This window comes from Morchella importuna (genome assembly GCF_003444635.1).
Source record: "Morchella importuna strain M04M26 chromosome Unknown Morimp01GS021, whole genome shotgun sequence".
NCBI classification, from domain to species: domain Eukaryota; kingdom Fungi; phylum Ascomycota; class Pezizomycetes; order Pezizales; family Morchellaceae; genus Morchella; species Morchella importuna.
Window position 1 is genome coordinate 431611 of NW_025763418.1, and position 15775 is coordinate 447385.

At 44.7% G+C, this 15775-nt stretch overlaps 2 protein-coding genes across 2 annotated transcripts; one reads left to right on the forward strand and one right to left on the reverse strand.

Annotated features, from left to right (window-relative positions):
• Nucleotides 1-675: 675 nt before the first annotated feature.
• Nucleotides 676-949, reverse strand: LAJ45_06955 (uncharacterized protein; the record flags this gene model as incomplete). Its single annotated transcript, XM_046116515.1, has 2 exons — nucleotides 676-682; nucleotides 741-949. 2 exons carry the CDS (start codon nucleotides 947-949, stop codon nucleotides 676-678), a joined length of 216 nt encoding a protein of 71 aa, XP_045970284.1.
• Nucleotides 950-4997: 4048 nt separating this feature from the next.
• LAJ45_06956 (uncharacterized protein) lies at nucleotides 4998-5429 on the forward strand (the record flags this gene model as incomplete). The annotated part of the gene is made up of 3 exons (XM_046116516.1): nucleotides 4998-5100; nucleotides 5152-5231; nucleotides 5379-5429. The coding sequence occupies 3 exons, from the start codon at nucleotides 4998-5000 to the stop codon at nucleotides 5427-5429; spliced, it is 234 nt and encodes a 77-aa protein (XP_045970285.1).
• Between the last annotated feature and the right edge of the window lie 10346 nt (nucleotides 5430-15775).

Sequence of the window (15775 nt, forward strand, 5' to 3'; positions counted from 1 at the left end):
GCCTGATATGGTAATACCGAAAATTATCAACTTATGTGGTTAATTGGACAAAATCAATAGCGAATCATACATCGGAAAATAACTTATTATGCGGTACCAAGACGTTTCATCTCTACATATATGCAGCATATTACTAACTAACTATATCACCCAGTTAAACTACTACCGCCAAGCACTGTTTATGCCGGAACCAAAATCTTGAGTCCACAAATGATTGAAGCTACTCAAATTGTTCATAGACGTGACAAGTGCTCTCAATCGAAGACACTCGAAACCCCGCCCACGAAAAGAGACCGATACACCCTCTCACGCAGGAACAAATCGATCCATCTTTTTGTTTCAATTGAAACTCACCTTAACCTTCCAGTAGTACCACCTCAATGCATAACACCAATGTATTCGGCGATCTGCCGCCTACGCGCATCGACCACGACGTTGACTGGCAATGCAGGAAGTCTGAATGCTGCAGAAGCGGCCTGACACTGGTTTGCTGATAATTATGAAACACCCAATAATGTCAACCAGTCGCTAGGAATTGAGGAAAGCCTACAAGTAAATTCGATGAGGTCACGGCGCGTTTGCGGCAGTTACTGGACTTCATGTACTCCGATTGGGCAGCGAAGCGGTGCAGTACCGCTAGCACTAGAGTTGTACCTACAGCTTCATCGGCAAGAGTTATTGCCTAGTTGAACTGTGAGGAATGCTAGCTACATATCTAAATGGGATCAATAAAGACGTACTCGTTCTGGGTTTGACTAATTTGGCCTTGAACTTGAGCGAAAAGAGCAACAATCTCCAGATGATTGGCATTCATCTCTTGTTGCGCAGCATCGATTTGTTGTTGCATCGTAGCAAAACCCGCAACCTGTGCCATATTCGGTACCAAGGCGACTTCACTTTCAACGCTGTGAAGATGGTTGGCAATAGCAGCAAAATTCAGTTGAGCCATTGTACGGAAGGCACGAAGTGATAAATCCTAGAGAGCAAGTGCAAAGGTCTATCTTCGGAAGGAGTCCGGAAAGTTCCTCGAGCGTGAAGTGTGGACCCCGGCGTTGCTGCGAGGAAAGACGTTATTAGTTGTCCCCCATGAGTATGGTTGGAGACGACCTTGGTCTGGAGACTCCCAATCAGGTAATTATGCTCTAGCATACCTCCTAATCAGGTAATCATTTATCTAAAAGGGAACGTATGCGCGACATTTAGTTCACCTCTCACTTAAAACCTAACTTCTAGCGGCTCAGTAGTTCAACAACCGCAACAAGTGGAGTTCATTGGGATCTGTCGCGGTATTGTTCACCTCTTCCTCTATCACTTGATAGATCTTTTTAATTTTAATGTGCTGTGGTGGTTGGCCATTAAGCCTCAAGGTTCGGCAACTTTGACACCCAGGCTCGAGGTGTCCCCAACTATCATACCCCGTAAAGGCGGATTGTATCTTACCAAAATAGAGGCTTATCCGGTCACTACTTGACAGATCAGAGGATTAAATGTGCTTTTAGTTGCCGTGTGTCATATCTACCGAAACAACACTAAACTCGGTGATCTACACTGTTCCTGCGGACATATTGCAATGTATCATCTCTAGCTCTTGACAACAGTTTTGAAAGCTTTTAGGTTCAATTCCGATTCAAAAGGACAAATATCAGGACGAAACGGGTTTGCCACTACATGTATGTCTTACACCAGCGCAGTTTGAATCTCTTCAGGTCTATATCTAGCCAGCAATGCATGATGTATCGAATAAAACCATTTTATTGGGCTTACCTCACAAACACATGATGTGGCGGTCCTGCGGGCTCAAATAAGAGCGCGCTGTTGCATAAGGCAGTCCGCAATGCATCTCAAAGTCTGCAATTGCAACTGGTTGTGTCACATCGCCAATCGGTGGATACAGAAAGGTACTATAGAGTATACATGTACTCGTTTACCACGAAAAGAACCAGAAAATGCAAGTGACGGAAACAGGGATAGTTTGTATGAGAGACCACCGCCACTCCATACAAATAATCCTTGCCTTGAGCAACTGCATTTTCTGGTTCTTTTCGTGATAAACGAGTATATTTAACAGAGCCTCGAATATTCCGACCATTAAAAGCATTATTTGACTGATTTATAGAGTTCAGATGCTCCGCAATATGTATCATGTGCTGATCCTCATTCGTAGATCGACCCCGACCAATTGTGAAAATTCTAGTGATCTCAATGGACCTTTTCGAAGTACGTACCCCCATCCCGCATCACTTAAACCCAAGGCCCAAGCAACCACTACCCAATAACGATGCCAAGCCGAAATATAGAAAATGCATCTATATCCAGCTAATAAGCCGCTTTTTTTTTCGCCAATAGCACAATAGTAGAACCTCCCGAGAGTGCTTCATTAGGAGTGAATATGTAGCTTACGCACACAAAAGCGTGAACTATGCTACCTCCGGGCACTTCTATTTCCCCTCATTTGGGGATACTGTCTTCAATGGCTGTGACAATTGTTGCAAGTATGTTATGGGGCTTTATCCTATCCTATCCACTCAATTCTCTTGCTCATGTACGTCGGTATATATGTAGCTTACTCTTACTGGTTATAGCACAATTTGTGGGTGGTAAATATGGATCAATGTCTCTCAAGAGTCGGAAAGTAGCCGCAAGAAAGATGAACGCAATTAACAGGGCAGTGAAGATAATTATATTCCTCCGTTTATTTACCGCTATTCTCTCAGCATACAGTCTCCGGAATTGAAACAGATATCTCGGAGCGAGTAAAGCAAAGCATTGGACATACCCGCAATCAGGTTTCTACACGCTTCTTTACAAAAGCTTCTTCGGTCAAATCAACATGATAAACTGGTTAAAGTCTTGTTCATCAACATCCAGCCACAGAAAACCGGCATATATTAAAAGATCTGTCATGTATGATCATTCTAGACATATTGGAGCTAGACTGTTTCACGCCCCTTCTAAACAAAGTGTGTAGAGTCTGAGCAAGGATTCTTCTACAGCCCACCCGGCACATACATGTCTGGACGTTATCAGTGGCCAGCCACTCATGCACTATGGAGTCTCACCTATCCCCCGTTCCGTTCTAAAGTCTCTCTACCCTAGCTTCTATATTTCTCATGATCACATGTGGAAAAGTGTATACACTCAGCCAGCCATCACAAGGCAGCTTTGAGGCATCCGATGGGACTCCGGGGAGATATCTAAGCCATGGCGCCAGAAGGCTCAAATTTTACGAACAAAGGCCCATCGTCTCATCTGCCTTCCATATATTAAGTTTATAAGGGCATTATACACAATCCGGAAGAACTAGACCCGAATACAGGGTACCTTACGATGAAAGATCGCATTTCAGTGTGGCTTTGACGGCATGTCGTTTAGTAAAGTACGGGCCCCGGAAGTCGACGACGCGATTTGGTGCGCACAGTACACACAGAAAATACTTACAGTACGAAAAAACGAGGTGAAATCAGTACTGTATGACTACGGGATTTAGCGAGGAATATGGAATTAAACCGGCATTACAAAAAGAATACCGTAGTAATGCCGTATTCTTGCTGCATTACTAGCGAATCCATACCCTTTTTTGGTATTGTATCTACATAGCAAGCGAAGTACACAAACCCGCAAGTCACACCCTTGCAATGAGTCTTTATCCTTGTATATTTATCATTGATATAGCAATTGGTGGTCAGCCTTAGATCTTTAGGTCATGCCGGGAATGGAACACAAGTCAGCCCCCCTTTGCTTTAAGAACTGAAGCTATATGAGTTAGTGGAAATTTTGTTTAGCATTATTTTAACTTTTTTTCACATCCGTCTTTCCTCAGCAAGCGTTACCGGTTACTTGGATCATACACAAGTTGCCCATATGTACGTGTGGTTGCACTACATGTACGTACACAACAGCGGCTATGTAGCTAGATACTAGTATTTCGCTGACGTTTTTGAACTGGACCATTATTGCATACACCCAAAATCATGAGCTTGGCGTATTTTTGTATGGCATGCAATATCAGTCGCGTCCACAAACGTCAGAGAAATACGAGTACATATAGGCTATTCAGCCTAAATTAATTGTAAACATCATCACCCCTTCTGCAGGTCCCCGAAGATCGCAAAGTAGGTACTGCTTCAATATTAGATTCTCAAAATTAATGTGCAGTTCACGGCGAAGCAAAACATCTTTCCGCTCTTACTCCTTAGATATCGACAGTAAAGCATTTTGGAGACGTTGGTTGGCGTGGACAGCTCAACCAAGTAGAAATATAGCCCCGCCTGCCCTTTACCAATAACTCAACCAACTGCATATATAAAGTATACTACATGTAGTTAGACAACATATATTACTAGGGTCTAGGTACATATAAGTACATGTACTTAGGTGCGTGTGTGGTTTGTGCTTTATAGGTATTAAGTGTTCTAGAAGTTAATGTCAGCTAGTTCAGCTTAAATTAAAGCCCTATCGTACCTGCAGGAAAATCCTGTGGCGCTTTGGAACATATATACGTTCTTCCCACGTGCTAGAACGGTGTTTGGTGGTACTAGGAATGAAGGAGATTAGTGGTCCTGACAACACTGAGACACAATAAACATGGCCTTTCCGAAGTGATTACTGTTCCAATAAGGTTCCCCATGAAGTCAAGTGTTCGGGTCTCGCCTTGCAGATTTGCTCGCCCCATTGTTTACTACTAGCTGGTACGAGCCTTAAAATCAAGCCAGATCCAGGCTCGAGTTGACAAAAAGAAAAAAAAAGTCTTGGTCTCCATTTCTATAAAGCACCCCCCACTCCCCAATCTGTTCCAAAACTCCATACTTTCACCAGAAAGCAGAAGTTCCATTAACACCTTACATTTGCCTCCACCCAAGACTCTTATATCGTATCGTGCCTACAACGACAATAGGAAAATTCCCTTACAGCTATTAAATCTTTCCTTGTCTGCTATATACCTCTAGCTCCAGATTATATTTACCATATTCTTTTTCACTTCACTTTTTATTTCAACAATGACCGATACCAACATTACCCACGAAACTCAGCAGACACTGAACAACACCCAAGGGCAAGCAGGAGCTCAAACAACCAACCCAGCCGCCGGAGCTGCTAGTGGTATGTCATCTCTCCCTATTTCCCCGAAATCAAGCTCTGACAGAAATACAGCAGCTGCTGCTGGCGCACAGGGTGTTCGTAGAAACCCAATGATGGAACGATTCCTGGATCAGACTCCAAACGAGGAATCCGTAGCTGCCATTGCAAGGAACTTAAGCCTGTTAAACCAATGAAGGGTTCTGACTACTTCTTAACCACAAAGACACTGCTCTATCCAGATTCAAGGTATTTTTTTTTATATATCCCCCAATTGTTTTCCACATCTAATTTTGTTATAGGCCGCGAGTACGGCAGTTCTGAATCTCCGCTCAGCGCAGGGGGCACCATAAACGCACCGGCCGCGACTACGATGGTTCCAAAAATTACTGCGACCTTGGTACTCATGACGCTGCCGAGCGCGAGAGACACTAGGCGTTGTGTAATGCTCACGGTGTCGAAAAAACGCCCTGTGAACGGGAGAAGGCTCCGACTCAAGACTTTTTCTTTTTTTACTTTATTTTTTTTTTGTAACAACTTAATTTAAACGGATTTGATGGCCATATGGGTCGCTGATGAATTTTTCCAGAGGTTGCTAGCTAGATTGCCAAGATTTTATCGTTCTCCCTAAACCTGCGCGCCTAGTAAAAATTACTCCGCCTGGTTGGATAGTGAATTCAGTCTTGACTCCTTATTTTCAAGTACCTGTATATATTTCCATCGACGTTATGTCTAGCTATAGCTAGACAGGCCTAGGACTTATGTCAATGGGGGGTTTCAAAGCTAGTGTCGCGCTAAACGTGTAAGGTACATCGGAATATGTTGGATCCAGTTATGACCTTAGAAAGGCGTTTTTATTATTATTGCCTATTTGCGGAGCGATATCATGGTCCTCAAGTTGTGGTGAGAAATTCAACACTTTTTAATGTTGACGTTAACGTACATACGTTGTTGTCTACTATTTTGTCTTAATTGGGATTCGCGTCGCAGCTGTGACTAGTGCCGTTGTAACTGAGACGGTTGCGCATAGAGTACCTACATGTACATCCGGCGAGTACCTTGGGTTCGCACCTCAGAACTCAACAAATCCGTTTTCCTATTCTAGCGCGGATAACTGCATAAAGATCGTAGATGCAGTGCGCCTACTCGTAGTTTTTTGACGTTTCCGGACGCGACCACTATGCATGCCATACAAAAGATAGCCTTGGCGGGTTTTTTCTGTGTATGCAATATGAGTTGCGTCAGTACAAAGGTAGCATGCCATGAGGGTAAGAAATGCGCCAGTTTCTGGTAGTAAGATAGAACATATCCCCCAAAGAATCGAATAATTGTGAGCTACACCACACCGCATCACATAAAGCCACGCGATCTGTAGGCTTGATGCTGTGCCCCAGGGTTGCGATGGTGGGGCCGGCAGGCAGAGCTGCAGAGGGATCCTAGAAGTGCCGAAAACCATAGGTAGGTTGATCGATGATGTCTATTGACCTTCTTATGCTCGCTAAGAGAACATCAGGATATCGCCAATTAGAAATATGCCCAAGCTCCCCGCATTTTCTAGAATCCGGGACAGCTCTTGTGTTTTATTCCTCAGACGGAGGGTCCTCCGTCGTGACCGCGGCCCTGTTGCCTTCTGTTTGGTTGGCACGGAGCAACGTCCGTGGACTCAAAGTAACGGGCCTGGGGCCCGTGACTAGAGGTAGCTATGTAACGCCAAATGATAGCTGTTTGCACTTGTATATATCCTTCAGGCTCATCTAGAGATGCATGTAGGTACTAGGTAAAGATACGGGACATAATAGCTAGTTGTAGTACTTGTTAGACGCACTATTATTTGACGGGGGTTGATGAGGCCAGAGTTTGAGCCTCTAATGAGAAAGAGTTTGGCATCGTTATCTAGAGTACATGTAGTATCACCCTAGAGTAGCCTGTTAAATTAAGATAGTAGCCACATACATGTTCTGTATGCCCTACCTAATGAAGGCTGATTTGCACGGCACGAGCCGGCGCACAAGCCGTTGTAATCCGATATCCGAGAGTCGAATCGAGATCTGGCAAGGGAGTGGATCTTGGAACCGTCCATGCACAAAAGATGAGCTACATAGGTACAACCCCATGCAACACTGATTCTATCGTCTACTTTGATTGAGTCAATTTTCGCACATGGAATAAGCACTGTTAAACGCATGGACCCCAGACCGATGTAAGGATGCCAGCCATACCCCAGTTAAAGGAAACTTTCGGAGAATTCAACTAATGAAAGAGTGCAAAATAGCGTCTGATTTGTTCTTTCCACAGATTACACATCTTTTTTACGAGGTTTTTTTCTTCGGTGCAACATCAGGTAGATAAGGCGTGGAGCCATCAGCTGCGAACCAGGGCTAGATTGGCGAGAGCTTAATTAGTAGCTTTCTTTCTGTTACACCGATGCTGCGTGCTGAGAGATTGGGTTACAGTTTTTAGTATGACGCCTGACAGCGTTTCTACGCATATATCATACCATCACTATAATTCATCCTCGTGTGATGCGTGTGTTAAACTTCATTCGCGTTAGAAAAATATCGCCAAGCGCCAAGAGACCTGGTATTTTCAAAAATTATTCGCACACAGACTTTCTGTTGTGGGAGGGCGGGGTCGGTGGGGGCGCGTTACATATTCAGCCGGAATAAAGAGTCCTGGTCCTAGCTTCAAAGAACAATTGCATTACAGCCGGACAGCCCTATGTTTCATGTTTTCCACCCCACAAGGGCCATATAGATAAGTTTTAAGATCTTTTCTGGGGAAAATACTGCTATAGGTGGTATCCCCCATTCGTATTAGACTCTAGATTCCAGAACTAGAACAGAGGATGAATGCTGACACTTCTTGGATCCAAAATAAAGCCAGCTCCGGTGGCCCAAAAGATTGGGGTGGGGGGGATTTTATGTGCGCAACTGGCAATCTTGTTCCTCGAGACGTACCATGTGATCCGAAGGGTTCCTTTCAGCTGAAGCAGGGAATAACATTCATTTTTCCCCGCTATGGAGAACATTTCTTTTTCCTAACGGTAAGGGAAAGTACTTATTTCCGAAATTTAATCGGACTAGTTACGTCATTATAGAAGTGTTTGTTTTTTCTTTTGTTAGTTACTACGTATGATGTATGTACCTGAAAATATGCTAGATTATTTAAAAATGCTCCTAGCAGATCGATCGTAGGGCGGTCATTTAGTTCTGCAAATAAAATCCTGTGTGAAACAATTCAAGGTGATGTTTGTAAAATATGATTGTGAGACAGAATTCAGAGGGAAGATGACTTGTTAGGAGTTCAGCTCTGCAGCCTTCTTGACACCATATACATAATGCTAAAAGCAATTACACATTTATATGTAGTCCTTAAGTATCCACGCCAAATAACTCAGTATCTTTAGCTCATAGTACGTTGTCTTGCTGTATGACAGGTATCATGCTGCTTTAGCGACCAAGCCCCTGAGTTTGGGTGTCTGACTTTGTTTCTCTTAACTAAATTATGATCCATCGTTTTAATCTGGGAACCACCGTTTCCTAGTCTCTACATGCAGTACTCCACTCCCGGTTCTACAGCATGCTGTACTTTCTATCCGTTTGCAATCGTCTGATATGGGCCTGGGGCCCCCCTCGTAAGGCATTCAGCATGCTCAACGTTATAAACACCAGAAACGAGACAAGCATTATGTACTATAGCCTACTTTTTGCGTTACCGGTTTAGTAGAGTTATACAGAATACTTGAGTTTTAAATTTTCGATCTGCAAATTTAGCCCGGGGAGTCTTTTGGCGAGGCAGTGCAGCATCTCAAAACTCGCCCACACCTTTAAGCCAACGGGAATTATGTACCTTTCCTGGGCTTGATCGGATCGGCCCGCACTATCACCCTGCGCCATCGATGGGTCCACTCACAGTCTTTTCCCCTCCAAGCATCCCACAGGTGCGGTGTGCGGCCAAGATAAATCAGGTCTAGTGCAGCGATCGACGGCTGTCTACAGTATTAATTTATGATCTGTACAGATGTGAGTACATGTAGGTAGGTACCTGTATATCACGCAGTGCGACAACAAAATGGTCTGGGAACGAGACTACCTATACATCATAGTAGGCACATGCACTATGTACGTTCATGATTATGAAGTGCTGACTTGACTATATTACAGAGTGACATGTTGGTAGGGCGCTGGCTAGGCCCCAGGCCCAATGCAAGTATCACTATGAGAAATTGGCCCGTATTTCTTTTTTTCCAGTACATTTTAGATCAGGTGCTTGCCTCCTCCCCTCCACCAAGTTAACCCTAACCCTAACCCTAACCAAATTTAACTAGGGAGTGGATCACACTGATAAGTACAGTCGTTTCTGGGTCAACGACGAACCCGGCTCGATGACGAGTGGCTACTTTTTGGGCTGATAGTCAGTCAAAGCAAAGGGGTCGGGGCGCTTTTGTTGGCTTTTATTGGCTCCGATTGGCCTATTCGCCATCGAACTGGTTTCGTCGTTGACCCAGAGACGACTGTACTAGCGCCGCGAAACCGGGTCACCACGTTACACCGCCTAGTGTTCTTGCAGAAGAAACCTTCTGTATATTACACTCGCTATAAACATATAGATATCATAATTATATGCCGTCTACTCCATTAGAGTATAATGCATATTATGAGGTACGCCGTACAATACCAACGATGGGCCACTACCACCCCCAGAACTGATGTATACATATATTTACGTCTTTCGAGTATATGAAGTAGAGTCCTAAAATATAAATACAGATACATGTATATATATATATATAAAAACATGGAGTCGGGGTGACTCTACAATAGTCCAAAAATACCCCCCTCCATAACTTAAGTGGAGCTTAAGAAGAAAAGACCCGATATAATTATAATTACCATAATCCCGAATTGTCCTTATATAGAAACTACATGTACATGTATATCGATACCGTAACTCTATCCATCTAAATTTTCTGCCGAATTTCTACGGACTGCAAACAATGCAAGATGAATCATATAAAGTTATAGTAGTGAGATCACCAAAATAGTCCTGGCTTCCTCGAGTTGTGTTGGCCAATTATAGAAACATCGGCGTTGCCAAGGCAACCCGCATCTAGGTACTAACCGCCGAGCTCTTACATACAACTCCCCTCTCTTCCTCTTGCTCACCTCTTAATTCACCTTACCTTCTTTTTCTTTCGCCCGACCCGGCCGCGTACTAGTACCTGCTCATCAAGTTGACCTAGCTTGAGCCTGAGATTACACAAGTTCTTTTCATGCAACAAATTAATTTACAATCCCGGCAATCATGACTGAGCTACGTTATCAGCCCGTTCATGGGCACCGACCAGCTGCAGCTAGCTGTATTTCACAATAATGGCCTCCCATAACCGTGTGCGCAGTTTGAGAGCTCTCTCGCAGATTCAAACTGCGAAACACTCTGGAACTTCCCCGTCTGTTCACGGGAAGCCCAACGAACACACCCAACGCTCAGTGTCAACAACCCCTGCCAGCCCTACTCCTCACAACTATGCCACACCTCCGACGCTCTCTTATTTGCCTAGATTCATTCAGGGCGGAGTTCTGTCAATAATGCTCCCAGTCTCGAGCGTGGTGGTGGCGCGGGCGGGGTTAGGCAGGCCTTTGTGGGTGCAATCAACTTTCTCGCGAACATGAGAGAAGGAGGGTGAAGTCTTCTCAATGCTGCAAAGCATATGAGGAAAGAAAGGCACCCAAGGGCAATTCTACAGAAACTGTTGAATGCTCCTGAGGCTTTTCTCTCCACTTTTTTCTCCTCGCTCACCACCCACCACCCACCACCCACCTCCCGCCAGGGTCCACTTACATCTGCATTTGCAGAACTACATAGCTTCAGGACACCATCTGCTCTGGCTCCAGAACTACATAAGGGACCAAGTTTCCTTTACTTCATCATCACCAACAATCCTCAAATAACCACCTGGATATCACTCTCAACCACTTGGAACCTAATCATATCTTCTCTCTCGGTTACCTTTCTTCGCCCCGCATATTCCCTCACTTGTGCCAATCCACACGCCTGTATCGAGCCTATCCGCACAGTGACACAAAGAAAGACCAGCCAGACAATATAAGAGCGCCGTCTCCCGCCTCACTGTTCCTTCATCGAACCCTACTCTATCTCTACCCATAGACCCAATCACCTCCTCCAACCTTCATTTCCCAATTTACCTGTTTCCTCTTTCTCTCATCATGCCTTCTCCGAACTCTGCCAACAAGGGCCAGGCCACTCCTGCCGGTACCAGCACAAGTAAGGATTCCATGTCGTCCTTTACTGTACAACCCCCCATACTAACGCTTCCACCAGACTCCACCTCACAATCTGGTGGCCAACCACCTGCTACCACTCAAAGCGTAATGTTGCAGAACTATATCAACCAGCCGGCAAAGGACTCCTCCAAGACCTGGTTCAACTCTACTTAAACGCATTGAGGCCCATATTGTGTTCATAACAGAGATTGATGTATATCAGGTATGTCTGCTGCCCTGCTGGATGCTATGATTGTATACTGACATTTTGAAGGTGACATGAAGACTGTTTTTTTTATTTATTCTCGATGGGACCGAGGAGAGCAAGGTATCAAAACGGAAAAGGACAAAAGGACAAAAAACACACGACCGCCTTTCTTTTGTTTTTAAATTTCCTTATCTATTTGTTTCATCAAGAGTTTGATAATATTGGGGATTCGGTTGGGTCATGCATGATGGACGATATTTTCTAGCGTCGACGTTTTCATACAGGGTAAATGGTTCTGGGGGGTCATGGATGAACATATGGCGTTAGACTTGTACTTTTAGTTCCTTTTTAGATTGTTGGGCCTGGGTTTTCTCTCTTTCATTCTTGGTTTCGGTTTTGTTTGGATTACTTGATACTACGTACGATACCAATTATCTTCGATTGTAATCATGCACCAACATAAATACTATACTTAAATTCTGCATAGTGGGGTGATAAGGTTGCATCTTCACTATGATATAAAAAAAAAAAAAAAAGGTTGCATCTTCATACATACATATATGTGCATCTATTATCCTGGGGAAGACATTGTACGGTGCACCTAGTACAGCTGAACTCGAGTTTTTGGGGATCAAAATGAGGCTCTAATGCAATGCAATGTGATTTCTGCCGCAGGAACACGTTTCCCTAACTCACATACATGTACGGTGCCGGACAGCCAAAACCAGCCGGCCAGAGCAACCACCGACTCGCCTTCACCCCATCGACTTTCAACAACGCAACACTTGTCCAGAAATAATGTTCTTTTGTAAAATGGGTCTAATCATGGTTTTAAACATCCCCATAAAAGGGGATTTAAAATAATTAAGAACTGGCTGCACTATGACCTCTCAAACATTTGGTGCAATCTGCCCGAAAAAAACATAGGTGTGAAATAATAACTTTAATAGCTTTATGCCAAGGCGGCCACATTAATTTGGGATAATTCTTACCATATTGGGATAATTAGATGATCATTATTACCCGATTAGGACTAGTTCTGGCTTGAAAAGAACATGAGGGTTGATTTTGACTGTCCGGCGCTGTACCTAAACCTACATATCTTCAGTAGTTCATAATATCTACTCATATTTAGTATCAAGCTCTTATATTGTTATTTTACAGTCCACCCAACCATCTCACCGAGCTCAGAAGAGGGCACCAGAAGTTACCATTCATTTATGGTTACATACGACACTGAGAAAATTTGATGAGAAAAAGGGTGTGGATTCACTACGGTATTCCCGTTCATGCAGCAAAGATGCGGTGTTCGTACGGCCTTGTTATAATGCCGATTTAAGAGTTCGATCCTATAGTAGTCGTTTTTTTCGTATACCTTTAGGGGTTATCGTATCATACCGGTGATCTTATCAGTCAGCTTACAACGTGCTGCGGAAGCGTAAATAAGAACTGTCAAGTCAAAATAAACATAACCACTTGCAAAGCTCGCTTAATTATAATACCGTACGATCACTCGTGTTGTTTAAATAGTCGAGCTGCATACATAGGCCTTACAACCACAGGTATTATTTGTTTCGGGTTTCGTATGATGACACGTGCACACGCGAGCTGCTTACATACGTATTGCGGGGACCACACAACCATACCCCATCTTCCTTCTGAACCCTGACCAGCTGAAAACCTCAACTTCGGACCGGGTGGAGGGAGTGACTTTTTTGCACGTTCACTCTCTCCCCCGCGGAGACAAGGACCATGTTTACTGCCCCCAAGGCACGCTACAGCCTTATCGGGAGCGGTTCTCAGGAACACAAAACGCACGACTTTCAACCGCAACGAGGCTAGAACACTTTGAGGGACGACGATCAAAGGCCTCTCTCTAGCACTGCCATCCGTTCGAGGATCTGCAGCCGCCTGACATCTATACAGAATTTTGAGGAGATGGGATTCACCTCGTCCGCAGCGGCGATGAGGAAGGCTACCATAGAGAGATTGGTCGTTCTATTCTCTATACCTAGGTTTGCCATCGGAGCAGGGCGGCGGTGTTGGTAGAACTCAGCAGAACGAGGTGGACTACCAGCGGGGTTCCATGGTGAGCCATTTTACGGATACCATATTGCAGGGTAGCTAGAGAGGATATCAGAAACAAACGCCTACGGCCACATGTTCTAGCTAACCAAGCAGGGACTAAGCCCCGAAAAGCTTCTGGCCCTACCACAAGCAGCTCACAATAGTAGAGTGCGGCCCAACGGTATCTCGAACATAGCGATAGCCTTGATGTTGCTTAGAGAATGGAATTCTGTAGTTAGGAAGGCGCAGATCGGTAGTCAGCAGGATTGGTCATAAGTACACCTGGCCAAAAAGACGTCCTAGGACGTAGAAGCACAATTACACCAGTGAAGATTATCTAGCCATCGATAATTAGGTAAAGGTATTCCCGCTCGGGCTGTTAGTAAACCCGCGTGCGTGAGGAGAGTAGATACCTATGTATCCGCGGGGCTTTGCCTCTTTCCGTGAGGTTCCGTTTTTCTGCCTTCATGTCTCGTAAGGCTCTCTAGGTCGGAAGATCATGACCACAGCACACAGCACAGCCTCCTAGGCGTTAACTCTAAGTCCATCGAGTGATTGGACAACTTAAGTGCACAAAACGCTAGCCTCTTTTGGTCAATCAGGCGGCCATAGACTAAGGGCTCGGTCGAAAAGCTGAGGGAGGCGGGTGAGGTTGGTACCCGCACCGTTAAACCGGCGTTGGATTTCCCGCAGGCATATATGTGCGGCGTCATGCTATCCCCGCCTTTGGACCATGATCCTTCGCAAACCTTTTGGCCCTTCTGGCCAAAAGAAGTATGGCATCCAAAAGAACATTGTTGGCGGATAGACTCGGAATCTGCATCTTCAAATGTAGTAGCCTAGTTGATGTTGATGAAAGTCTAGGTAGGACATGATACACCCGCTCATAGTCTTGTAAGCCTTGCGATATTCAAATCTCAGACTTGACTCATGGATGGTAGTGTAGTACCTAGGATAAATGAATAGTCAATACGATGTAACTATATGTTTGAGTTTGATGTTGATGGGACTCATTTTTGCAACTTTTTTATGGCCCTATCCAGTGCCTTTTGAGCCGGATATGAATGGTTGTCATCCTTGAGTCGACTCCTGGAAATCCATGAGAGGGGCGTGATTTTCTCTCCGGAATGATAGGACTGGGTTTCATGCTAGTTAGGTGGATATGTCCATCCCTCCAGAGGACGAGTCCATGGGGATAAGGTTTTATAATAAAAACAGTAGTGGCAGTACTAAGCTACCGATAAAGAGGTATCTTGCAAAAGGTTTTTGTTTTCTTCAGCGTTGACAAAGAAGAATGGCAGTTTGGTAGTATTTAAAACCCATTGTATGATCCTAATTCTCAGCCTAGCCAATGGTCGGCAATTCGGCCTGTGACGTCCGGAGGAACGGATGTCAGATGGCCTCGTAAACCCGCATGAAATGTCAGCCGACACGATAAAAGAACAGAGTACTTGGAGTATCGGCTTAAATCACCGCCGTGTGGCAGGGCTTTAGTTGAACTAGATAATGCGTGGATCATGAAGTATCACTCGTAAGTACTAACCACATTCTGAATGGTGCGTCCAATAGAGTCTTTTAGCTGCGCAACTGGAACAGAATTAGAGCGGGCTATACAGCAACTCTAGCTATTTTAGGTAAAGCCTCGAAACCGTCCCGGCAATAGGATGTGCAGGATATTTTTATCAGAGTGTCAGTTTCTCTGCTTAAGTATTCCTTGGCTGTAGCCTGTAGGTTTGGTAGTCACTCAAGAATGTTGACCATGGGGCAGAGATGGGGAAGAGATGGGAGAGAGACGGAATGAGGTGCAATCCAAACGACCATCATGCCAAGAGTGTATGCTCTTGGCCGAACACAGCATGTTAGGCTAGAAATTCACAATGCAAGTGGTTACGTACATGCAACGTAACGCGTTGCAGGCCGTGGTCATTCGAGCCTTCCATCGTATCAGGTAAGCTGCACTCCTAGCTAGGCCTACGACGAATATATATATGCTACATCCACCCCAATTTCGACCTCAACCACATCTCCCACTACTCGCGCGGCCGGTTTGAAGCCGCTCAAAGAACTGTGGCAAGTGATCGGGCAGCCAATGAGAGCTCACGTCTTTGCAGTATTCAGATTGATTACCTATTCTGTCTGA